We start from the raw sequence: 12725 nt of genomic DNA on the forward strand, positions 1-12725 counted from the left end.
ACTGCTCCTGGGGGCAATGAGATCTCATTCACCATCTACACCAGGGCACTCACGGCCTTGCAGTTGACTTGCTAGAATTCCTACCTCTTTATCATCATATTTTGAAATAGTGTTACCAACCCAGTCTCATATATGTGGGAAGTTGAAATCGTTTAGCCCAGTGAATTATTGTAGTTACTGTAGAGCATAACTTGATTGTTTCCCTGAGATTAAAATAGGGTTGGCAAGGGAACTCAGGTGCTACATGTTTTCAGAATTAAACATATTTGCTGTCTGTGTGTGTGTATAAGATACACATATTATACAGCTGTTAGCCATATGTAAAAGTAAAGTCCATTTGCAACTAGCTAGCTGCCCATGACTGTTTTGACAGTGCACGTGCTCTTTGCAAATTAGTGTCATCATTACTTTGAAATACTTGATAAGAAAGCTTTTGATTAGATTCACCCATGCATGTCTGTGAATAAAGAAAACTGCAACGGTTCCGACACGTCCAACAGCACCTGGGTGTCGGCTGCTACTGAACTGCCTGCTAACCTGAGATGCAGTTTAAACCTGGATTCACTCAGCTGGAGGAAACCTCAGAGAAAAGTGGGGTTAAACGCTTATTTGACAAAGGCAGACCTGAAGGTGCAGGAAGGCTCGGTGACTTGTCCGAGGGCACACAGCTGGGCGATGAAGGCATCAGAACCACAAGGAGGTCTCTGGGTTCACTTGCCATCCAGAGCTCTGTGACGGTGCTTCCCAACCTTTTCTCGTGCCATGGCACACACAAACAATGACAGTGTTTATAAGACACACGGGGGTAAACTGGAGGGGATGTAGGACTTCGTGAAAAACTCAGGACATTTTCTATTAAAAAATTATGAAATGGGAATATATTAAGGAAGACAGGACAAAAATATTTAAAACTGTGAACTTCTCAATATAGTTTTATAGCCTATTTTATATTTGAAGTTCCTACAAAAAATTACTGATCAAGACTTTATTATCTCTTCAGATTTTTGAAAGTCACCGAGGATGTGTAACTAGATCATACCTTTTAAGATACATTTTAACAGCCATTCAAGAAGTGATAGCAGTTGAAATTGTATTTGAAGATGCATACCTCTCTTCTAAGTCTTTCTTTGAGAAATGTTAGACTAAATTATATTAGGAAAAGGATTTTGAATCTCATCAAAATGTTTTCATCATGTATTTTAAAACGATACCCTATTTGCAGAAAGCACAGTACATGTATTGTTACAGCAATCATGAGTAGTGGCTCAGATGCCCCCAAATCGGCCGGGCAGCTGCAAATGGGACAGAGGAATCAGATGTGGATCAATAACAGCAGGTTCTGGCTGCTGCTTGGAGCTGGACCACTAGGAATGCACCTTGCTTCTCCCACCCCTGGGTGCAGTGGGGCTGAGTGCTGGGCTTCCTGGTACCTGGCATATCAATTCCTCCGGCCTAAGACCAGCGGTCATCTGGGCCGTGGTGAAATCTGTATAAGGCCAGGTGCCAGGGCACCTCCTTGGCCTTGCTCTACCTCTCTAGGGGAGCAGGAGGTTCCGGGTGTTTAGGGCCAGTGAGGCCCAGGGCCACCAAGATGGGTTTGATTCTAGTGGGAAAAAAAAAGTGAGGGTCCCCTCCTCGAGTGAGGGCTGAATGTCTAGATCTCTTTATATGGGTTTGGGGCTTAAAAGGCAAAATCTAGTTCCCCAGGCTCTCTCTGGTCTGGAGAGCCAGTCATGTGTGCCAGTTTTCACTCCCACTTCCTTCCCCAGCCTGAGACCACAAGAGATGCAGTCAAACCTACTCTGCTCAAGCCTGCCCTCCAAAGAGCCGGGAGGAGGCTGGTGGGAAGGCAGCTGCCCTATGGGCTGAGGTATAATTCTCCAGGCATGGCTGTAACCCAGGCCTCACACACACACACACCAACCACAAAGGGCCTGATATTCTACCCTGCTCTCAGGCTAAGGAGGCGGCCTGCTGCTGCTGCACCAACGCTGATGGACTTCTGCGTAAGAGGCAAAGGATTTTACTACCTCCCTGCACACCAGGCAGCATGAGTTCAGATTCACACCATTCCCCCCTGCCCCCCCACCACCCCAAGGCCCACAGAAGTAACCAATGGACAGTGCACACACTGCATCTGTACCACCGCTGGGGAAGCAGAGATTACTGCCCAGTGTGTAAGGGGCCGCTCTGCCAGCCAGCTGTCCAACCTTGAGCCTGCAGGCACTCAGGGTCTATCTTATCCTCATCAGCAAATCTGTCCTCTGCTCCAGAGGGGGTCTCCCTATGTCTATCTCCAAGGCTGCCTGCTGGACAAGCATCCTTGGAATGATGTCTGAGGCAAGAGCTGTCACAGGATTTGCAGAAATGCCACAAAGACTGCCCAACACTCACCAATGAAAGAGGGAGGGAATTCCCTGGAGGAGAGGAAAGGGCACTGCACTGGTGTGAGCGGACAGCCTCTATAAACTGCTGCCACCGGTTCAGTCACATTAGCAGCTGAAGAACCCAAGCACCCCTGCCCAGGCCAGGGCACTGCACAGTGTAGTCTGGGGTCTGCATTTCTTACACACAGTGCTAGGCTGTGGGATATTTTGTGACTGTACATCAATTAACAAAAACTGCCCATCACAGCTTGTGGGACCAGCTTCAGTGACAACACACAAGCTTTTCCATTTTTGAACTGTCCAGGTTTCCAAGCTGGTGCTAGGTCAGAGCCACAACTGATAACCACGTGCCAGGGTGGTGAGAAACCAGGGACCTGTGAGATGAACATGTCACCAAACTGCTACAAAAGGTTCCCAATCCCTATGGAAACAGGAATGATTTGCAGAGAACTAGCGGATGACAGAACCCAAGCTGAGACCCAGCAGGAGGGCCTAGGACACTCAGTTTGAGTGCGGGGCTCCTATGACAACACCGTCTTGTCTCCCAGCCCTATTTGTCATTTAAGAATTAAAATGTCATCGTCAAAAGGATGACAGCTCAAATCCTGATTCACACCCCTCTTATTAATGCAGCTCAAATCCTGATTCACACCCCTCTTATTAATGCAGCTCAAATCCTGATTCACACTCCTCTTATTAATGCAGCTTTGAACCAGAGAGACCTTTGTGGTTGGGAAGTGGTATTACGAGTATAACCAGGGTTTGCCGAGATGCAATGTAATGACGTATGTGAAGCACGCTTCACGAGGCCTGGGACACATAAGTTCTATGGGAGTGGCTGCTGCCATTAAGATAAGTTATCTCAAAACCATGTGTGAAGGAATACAGGTCTGACTCAGACCTTCATTTTATTATTATTTTATTTATTTATTTATTTATTTTTTCTTTTCTTTTTAGGGCTGCACTCACGGCATATGGTAGTTCCTGGGCTAGGGCTGAATCAGAGCTACAGCTGCGGGCCTACACCACAGCCACAGCAATGCGGGATCTGAGCCATGTCTGTAACTTAGACCACAGCTCACAGCACCGCCAGATCCTTAACCCACCGAGCAAGCCCAGAGATCTAACCTGCATCCTCAGGGAAACTAGTCGGGTTCATTACCACTGAGCTACAATAGAAACTCCAGCCTCCCATTTTAAATCAGATTCCCTAAAATGAGGTGGGGAAATGATGGCCCATGGTTTGGATCCAACCTACCCTTTAATTTTATTCAGTATTTCTAAAAATACAGTTTCGTTAATGTCCTCTCCAAATTAAAACAGCACTTAACTGGAGTTCCCCTTGTGGCTCAGCAGGTTAAGAACTCAACATAGTGTTTGTGAGGATGTGAGTTCCAACCCTGACCTCGCTCAGTGGGTGATCTGGCATTGCCCCAAGCTGTGGTGTCACAGATGTGGTTCGGATCCAGTGTGGCCATGGCTGTGGTGTAGGCCGGTAGCTGCAGCTCTGATTTGACCCCTAGCCTGGGAACGTCCATACACCAAAGGAGTGGCCCTAAAAAGAGAAAAAGAAAAAGAAAAAGAAAAAGAAAAAAAGCAGCACTTAATGAACACCAGAGGGAACCAGTGTAACCATTTTGGTAAACAGCTTCCTCATCATCTTTCGATGTGTATCTGGGGCTGCCTAAGTCCATGTCTAAAGTATAACATGAAGAGGCTTATACAGTGCATCCCATTTCATAAACTACTTACCACTAAACAATACTACCTAAAACTCCGGTACCAGTCGTCGTTATTTCCTCCGAATGCTTTGATGTAGGCCTAAGTGAGGAATCAGACAATTAACCTCCCACCTCTTTATTCTCCTGTATATCACAGACTACTACTTCAGGAAAAAAAAAAAAAAACATTCACCTCACCTCATTTTTAAAAAGAGACAAAATCCAAAGTCAAGTCTTTTTTTAAATTACTTGAATCCTGTTTTAACACAAACCCTCTTGTAATTCTCCTTGCGTCACTAAACTGGCATCACTGCCGTTTTATAGAGGCACCTCCTATCTTGGTGGCGGGGAAGCTTCCTCTGGACACCTACACAATGGGTTGATACCACCGGGTTAAGTGGTAATAAGGATCAGTCATGTAAGATTATAACCATTTAGTCATAAGTTGAATAACCCACTTACATAACCCTTGCAATTTAATTCAAATATTATACTCAGCTTGGATTTCTCCATAACCCCACCCTCACACCGACAGGTACATCAATCATCATACACGACTACTGACGGACACTTCTTCCAATGACTGTTTATTGACTCTCGTGAACACAACTGACATGATACAGAAATGAAGTGGCCACCGTGTTGCCCCACTGACATACATTTCACAACTAATTGTGAAAGACTGAAAGGTTAATAAGTTCTATTCGTACTTCTCCTAAATAGATTTCTGAGATTTTTTTTGTAACTCAATTTAAAAAAAACTATACATGTTGATCAGAAGAACTAAAAATCTATGTAAATGAATTATACTTAAGAGATTTTAAAGTAGTGGTTCCCTCCTCATTTTCCACAAGTGTCTGACCTGATTATTTACTACTGATTCACAAAACCTGGGACTGGTTTTAAAATTTATTTAATAACTTCCTGGGGTTAATGGGAGGTAGGCTAATTATAAAAAAGGAAACACTTCAATTCTGAGTATGAAAGACTGGCTACATCATGAACCCCCACAAGTACTTCTATCCAGAGTCAAAAGCCCATGAGTTGCCCATTAGGAGGAACATACAGCTGAATGGCTGTCTCATCACCCTTCAATCAAAATTAGTGAAATACTCTGCTGTCAGCAAAGCAATGCTATGTAAATTTTAATAGGAGTTAGAACCAGGCAGAAAAGATAGAAAATCATACAAATATGTAGATAAAAGTGAAAAACTGAATAATGTGGACTGTTTAACTAATACTCACACGAATGTACAAGATTCAATGCCCACAGAGAATCCTGCTTTATTACACGGAGGTGGGTCCTCCAGTAGTTTACCTGCCCATCCCCATCCCCACATGTCGGAGTGGAAAAAAAAAAAAAAACAGTACATTCTGGCTGATTGTTGTGCTCCACCTAAAGACATAAACTACCTATATAAGAATAATCAATCATCACAGCCAAGACATCCTATAACGTGTAAACATACTGAAAAGGACAAGCTCATGCCTCAAAGAGAACCTGCCCAGAGTCTCAGTCTTTGCAAGGAGATGAGACGGCTGCACTGCTCAGCCACGTGTGAGCTCCAGTCCTGATGTCACAGAGGGCGCATCCTGGAATCCAGGCGTGTGCTCACCAACCTATACAGGGGTCTGGGCAGTCCCGCAGGTACGTTTCAAACTGACCTTTGATAACGTCTATCAAGGTTGTGAATACTGTCAGCTGAAAAGAAAAGGTTTTTTTTTTTTTTAAGGATATTTTAAATTCTGGATGACCTGACTCATATAAGCCTTTCTTTATTTACGGAAGTGCTTATAAAGTTACTATTAAATAATTCATATATGATATTATATAATATTTTCTATCTTAATATAAAGATCCACATAACTAATAATAAGTTAGTAATAATTACAACAACTGACTTCAATAGAAGCATTTTTCCAAGTCATGAATGTAAACAAGGGTGGGAGGGAATCTTCAGTTCTCTACAAGGTCTTGATTCTGAGCAGCATATTGATCGCTTCACTGCCAAGGCTTGAAGACTCACTCAACCCTCTTCAGTGCATAATTTGCAAAGACTAACAGTGTACTGTGGGTATAAACAGTTTGGCGTTGGCTGTCCTTACCTTTAAAGCATTTCTACTGCAGTGGGAAACTATGCGGGCATGCAGATTCCAAGGCACACACCCAAACTCACACAGACTCTCTAAGTAACCCAACTGTGAGCTCGCGTGAAGATGGCATGGGCAAAATGAGCAGCACAGCAGGGAAGACTTCCTCAGGAGCCAAGGAAATGCTGAGGGGCAGGACAGTTTGTCCAGGCAGAGGTGACTGAGGCACATGATTTTTAGGGAGGGTTAAGGAAAAGGACCAAGGAAAAGAGAAGGAACAGAAGGGGAAATCAGGGAAATGAGAAACACACAAGGACAGGGAGACTATTAGCCAACTGGATGATTAGGAAACTTTGGCATATTTTAGCTGTAGGGTAGGGAAAGGATAAAAGGATACAATAAAGTTGAAGAGAAACCCTAATCCACTAAGACACAAAGCTGACTGAAAATAAAGTGCAGCCTTGGTTTTGTCAAGTATTAGGTGTTAGTTGCAGCAGACAGCATCCCATTTCTCCTAGATGGAGAAAGCAAGATTAACATGCGAGACTCAATCCAAATGCCATGTAAGTAAAACTGGAAACAATACTCTGACCAAACTGTACATCAAGCCACAATGACCAGCTTCTCTGCCGCATCCTGAGAGTTACAGTTTTAGCCACCTAAGAACATCTGAATAGGCAGCAGTAAGCCAGACATAACTTAGGATTCTAGCTCTGATTGATTCAAGACAACAGGGAAAGATATGCTATGGAATCAAACTCTTCTCCTAAAAGCAAATATATATTTTAAAAATACCTTGTTGAGGACAGGTTTTGTTGACAGGACATCGTACAAGGTTGCAAATGAGATATTCTAAAACACAAAGAACTTTTTTCAGTACTTTATAAACACATGTTGGCATCTTAGCCACACAAATGGGTCACGAGATGAAGATACTCTTCAACCAACCTCACCCATAAACGACTGTCCTTTGGGCATCACCACTACAGGTAAGGATTCTAATATATCCCACTTTTTCTTTCTTTCTCTTCCTCCCCTTTTAAACACCTGCCATTCAATTCCACAGAGTGGTATCCAGTTTGAAATAAGAAAAGGGGAAAAGTACGGCAAAATTTTGCTCTTTATATTTAAAACACGGATACTAGTCGGATTCATTTCTGCTGAGCCACAATGGGAACTCCCAGAACAGAGATCATTTCTGATGGTCACTGTTTCTTTCTACATATTGACATGGAGAAAGTTACCTCTTGGGTTGTCTGGTTTAGACAAATCTTTGCAGGTGTTCTGCGATCATCAAGGAAGAAGGTATTTTTCCAACGGTCATAATTTGTTTGTACAACATACCATCTACCCTGCTTGGGGTCGAGTCTAGATACAAAAAAGAGATTCCTCTTAGGCTTTATGCCTTAAACCTGTTTATATGTTAGCCTATGCTCTATTTGCTATTTATTTTACTTTAACAAACATACTTACTCATACACATCCAAAGACTCTTTTCTGTCTCGTGTAATCACACAACCTTCCCCAGACACGTTGCCTCCCAGGATAAAGTACGCTGGGGCCAATAGCTTTGTTTTGGTCAATATATTCTTGGCTTCTTCATAACTATATAGAAACATTTAAAACAAAGGAAACATTTTTAGTTGACTTGGAATGGAAATTTTTTTAGCTGTGGAAACTAAGGGAAAACAAGTACCTGAGATACATGTTTTTTGGTTTGTTGGGTTTTTGGGTGTGTGGTTTTTTTTTGTTTTGTCTTGTTTTTTTGTTTGTTTGTTTGTTTTCAGGTCTATACCCACGGCATATGGAAGTTCCCAGGCTAGGGGTTGAATGAGAGCTACAGCTGCTGGCCTAAACCACAGCCATAGCAATGCTGGATCTTAACCCTGTCTTCGACCTACGCCACAGCTCATGCCAACACTGTATCCCTGCCCACTGAGTTAGGACAGGGACTGAACCTGCATCCTCATGGATACTATTCAGATTCATTTCCACTGAGCCCCAAGAGGAACTCCCGAGAAACGTGTTTTTAAAACAGGATGGTAAACAGTGGCTCAGGGAGAAACAATCCCTGACTCTTGTGCAGTGAAAACACTGAGATCTGAAATATTTCTTCTCATCTGAAGGAAACACAAAATGACTGCAGGAGATCACCTTCTGCCCTTAGAGTCTATACCTTTCACTCAACAATAGAACTAGGGGAAATAATAAAAATTACTATACATAAGGTTTAGGAATAGAAAGTAAACTTCTTAGAAATCGGGGATATTAAAAATGGAAATGAGAGGAGTTTCTGCTATGGCCCAGCAGATTCAGAACCCAACTAGTATCCATGAGGATGCAGGTTCGTTCGATCCCTGGCCTCCTTGCTCAGTGGGTTAAGGATCTGGCATTGCCATGAGCTGTGGTGTAGGTCAAAGATGTGGTCTGGATCTAGCATGGCTATGGCTGTGGTTGTGGCTGGCAACTGCAGCTCTGATTTGACCCCTAGCCTGCAGATGCAGCCCTAAAAAAAGCAAAAAAGGCGGGGGGGGGGCGGATTTTCAAAGAAGACTACTAAATCTTATGCCTTGGAAATCATTAAAAATAGGACTGAGGCCCATTTATTCTAGGTTGTTTGGATGTAGTATGAGCTAAAGGCATTTTCGATATTATAAGATTTCTGCACCAGCACAGAATATAACTTCCTGGTTAATAGGTATTATGATTTTCATGAGGATTTTATTGCACAAATTTTTCTTTTCTGTATGGGTTTGTTTTTTGTTTTTTTGTTTTTTTTTTTCAGTACACCAAGAAAAATTCACAGATACCTTTCATAGTGGCACTGTCCTTAGCACTTTTTAAACAAATTTTTCATATCCTTGCGATAAACATAAACAAAACATGAGGAACTCCAAGTGAATGTCAAAAGTTCACCTAAGAAATTCTGAAATAGTTCCTCAGTGAAAGATAAGGTTGGGAAATATTTTTATATTTTAATATGAGTAATTTAAAATAAACTATATTAAAGGACTATACACCAGGATACAAGGGTGGCTCAACATCTACAAACCAATTCGATATACTAATGAAGTTAATGAAACAAAATGAAGGATTAAAATATGATCATCTCAACAGATGCGGAAAAAGCATTTGACAATATTCAACATCTGTTTATGATTAAAAAAAATCTCTCAAAAAGTAGGTAGAGTAGGAACACACCTCAGCATAACGGCCATGTATGACAAGCCCACACGTAACATTATACTCCATAGTCAAACACTGAAAGCTTCTCCTCTAAGATTAGGAACAAGACAAAGCTGCACACTCTCTTCATTTTCTTTCAATATAGTATTACTGGCCATATTAGCTAGAGTAATTAGGTAAGAGAAAGAAATAAAAGGTATCCAAATCAGAAAGGAAGAAGTGAAATGATCACTATCTGCAGATGCCATAATACTATATATAGAAATCTCTAAAAACTCCATCCCCCCAAAAAAAACCTGTTAGAACTAATAAATTCAGTTAAGTTGCAGGACACAAAATCAGTAGACAAAATCAGTTGTGTTTCTATACACTAATAACAAACTATCAGAAAAAGAAAACAATTCCAATTACATTATAAAGAATAAAATACATGAGAATAAATGTAACCAAGGAGGTGAAAGGCCTCTCTTCCTAAGAACAATAGAATATTGATGGAAGAAGACAAATAAATGGAAAGACAACCCATGGTCATGGACTTGAAGAATTAATGTTTAAATGTCCATACTACCCCCAAAGCACTCCACAGATTCACTCCAATCCCCATCAATATTACAACGGCATTTTTCACAGAAATAAACAATCCTAAAATTTGTAAAGAATCACAAAATGCCCTGAATAGCCAAAGCAATCTTGAAAAATAACAACTATATTTCAAACTATTTTAAAAAGCTATACCCTAAAAAGACAAAAGAGAAAAAAATAATTTTTTTAAATAAATGAAAAAAGGAGTTCCCATCGCAGCACAGAGGAAACAAATCCGACTGGGAACCATGAAGTTTTGGGTTTGATCCCTAGCCTCACTCAGTGGGTTAAAGATCCGGTGTTGCCATGAGCTGTGGTGTAAGTCACAGACACAGCTCAGATCTGGCATTGCTGTGGCTCTGGCGTAGGCCAGCAGCAACAGCTCTGATTAGACCCCTAGCCTGGGAACCTCTACATGCTGCAGGTGCGGCCCTAAAAACACAAAAGACAACAAATAAATAAAAAGCTATAGTAGTCAAAACAATGGTACTGGCATAAAAACAGACAAATAGTTCAATGGAACAAAACAGAAAGCCCAGAAACAAACTCAGGTATATATGCTCAATTAATTTATGGAAAAGGAACAACAATATATCCTACAGAAGGACTGTCTCTTCAATAAATCATGTTTGGGAAACCAGACAGCTACAGCAGACATTTTTCCAAAGATACAGATGGCCAACAGGTGCTGAAAAGAGGCTCAACACTACACTCATCAGGGAAATGCAGATCAAAAGCACCAGGAGGTATCACCTCACACCTGTCAGACTGGCTATTATCAAAGCGACAAGCAGTAACAAGTGCTGGCCAGGATGTGGAGAAAAGGGAACCCCTGTGCACTGTTAGTAGGTAGGTAAGTTGATGCAGCCACTATGAAAAACAGACCGGAAGCTCCTCAAAAAACTGTAACCACCGTATGATCCAGTCATTCCACTTCTGAGAATGTATCTGAAGGACACGAAAACACTAACTCAAAAGGATACAAGCACCATGTTCCCTGCAGGCCAAGTTATAGAAACAACCTAAGTGTCCATCTCAAGACGAATGGATTAAAAAAAATTGGTAAATGTACAGCAGAATATTATTTAGCCATAAAAAAGAATGAAATCTTGCCACTTGTGACAACATGGATAGACCTTGAGAGCATTTTGTTAAATGAAATAAATCAGAGCAAGACAAGTATCATACGATCACACTCATGTGTGGAATCTAAAAAAAAACCAAAACAAAACAAATTCGAAAATACAGAGGGCAGACTGGTAGTTGCCAGAGGCAGGGGGGTGAAAGATGGGACAAAATGGGTTAAGGAGGTCAAAGGATACAAACGTCCAGTTACAAAGTAAATCCTGGGGATGTGGGGAGTTCCCGTCGTGGTGCAGTGGTTAACGAATCCGACTAGGAACCATGAGGTTGCGGGTTCGGTCCCTGCCCTTGCTCAGTGGGTTAAGGATCCGGCGTTGCCGTGAGCTGTGATGTAGGTTGCAGACGCGGCTCGGGTCCCGCGTTGCTGTGGCCCTGGCGTAGGCCGGTGGCTACAGCTCCGATTAGACCCCTAGCCTGGGAACCTCCATATGCCGAAGGAGCGGCCCAAGAAATAGCAAAAAAGACAAAAAAAAAAAAAAAAAAAAAAAAAATCCTGGGGATGCAATGCACCCATGGTGACTACAGTTAAAAATACTGTATTGCATATTTGAAGGCTGCAAAGTAAATCTTAAAAGTCCTCATCACATGGAAAAAGACAATTGTAACTCTGTGTGGTAATGAATATTAACCAGACTTACTGTAGTGATCATTACGCCACACACACAAATACCAAAACATTTTGTAGTATACCTTAAACTAATACTGTTATATGCCAATCATATCTTAAGAAAAAATACAATATTAAATTTGACCATAAAGCAAACAGATTACCTTGTGCTATTTTCCAGAACTGATCGAAGGATAAACCCTATCCACTTGGCATCTTTCTTTCCCAAAACCCATTCTAGGATCCCTGGAAGAGATCAAACACACACAGTGTCACAAGACCTGGAAGAGACTGAGACCTTGTACAAGCCCCCATGTCCTTGTGTTTTGAAGTAAAAGGCTTTTCCTTTAGCCTTTCAGGACTCCCCTCCTCTCAAAAGGCTGACTCAAGAGTTAATGATTAGGAAATACTGTTATAGCTAAAAACTAGTTAACGCAGTCTCCATGACGTTATGCCCTGCCTTGGCCCACTCACTCTAACTGACTTCACACAAATGACTTCTTTCTTACTTAATTGCTTTCTTTTACTAATGATTACTTTTCTAGTTAAGAGTTAGATTGTGTGCCTGGTATTTTTTCCCCCTTTGAAACACTCCGATACCCTTTTCTTTTGTGAGAAATCTTCAATGCAGAGAAGAGGTCAAGGTGCGATGATCCCAAAGACCACCAGAAACTGTCACCAGACCCCCGACTCCAGCCTTGACAACTTCGAAATGATCCACGGAGGGAAAAGAATGCAGGTTCCCTAATCCTTATCAATCTTTAGCCCTGTTTTTTTGAGCTAAATCTATAAAACCCTTGTATCCCCTCTCAAGGGAGGACACAGGCCTGCTGTGGCCTCCTTTCCATAGCAAAGCAACAGAGCTGTTCTTTCAGCCTCACCCAAGACTGTCTCTGAGCCTAACTGGTGCTGGTGTACAGAGGCTGGGTTTCAGCTATAAGGTTAAACTACTAAGCAGAAGGTACTGTCTAGCCCACCTCTTAAAACATCTATGAAACTCCCATTTTT

The 12725-nt window shown here is 41.9% G+C and overlaps 1 protein-coding gene across 1 annotated transcript in view; it reads right to left on the reverse strand.

Annotated features, from left to right (window-relative positions):
* Nucleotides 1-4674: 4674 nt before the first annotated feature.
* The window catches only part of ASAH1 (N-acylsphingosine amidohydrolase 1), a 37814-nt gene continuing 29763 nt past the window's right edge, over nt 4675-12725 (reverse strand). Inside the window, exons 10-14 of the mRNA XM_003134187.7 lie at nt 11882-11963; nt 7673-7804; nt 7444-7567; nt 6995-7051; nt 4675-5810 (exon numbers count right to left, since the gene is read on the reverse strand). Of these exons, the coding sequence (XP_003134235.3) occupies nt 5721-5810; nt 6995-7051; nt 7444-7567; nt 7673-7804; nt 11882-11963 (485 nt within the window). The 3' untranslated portion in view covers nt 4675-5720. The remainder of the gene's footprint in view (nt 5811-6994; nt 7052-7443; nt 7568-7672; nt 7805-11881; nt 11964-12725) is intronic.

The sequence above is a fragment of the Sus scrofa genome, chromosome 17 (assembly GCF_054392235.1).
Source record: "Sus scrofa isolate SSC_HxYL_T2T_F1_AM1 chromosome 17, Sscrofa_HxYL_maternal_Yorkshire_Landrace_v2.0, whole genome shotgun sequence".
NCBI classification, from domain to species: Eukaryota; Metazoa; Chordata; class Mammalia; order Artiodactyla; family Suidae; genus Sus; species Sus scrofa.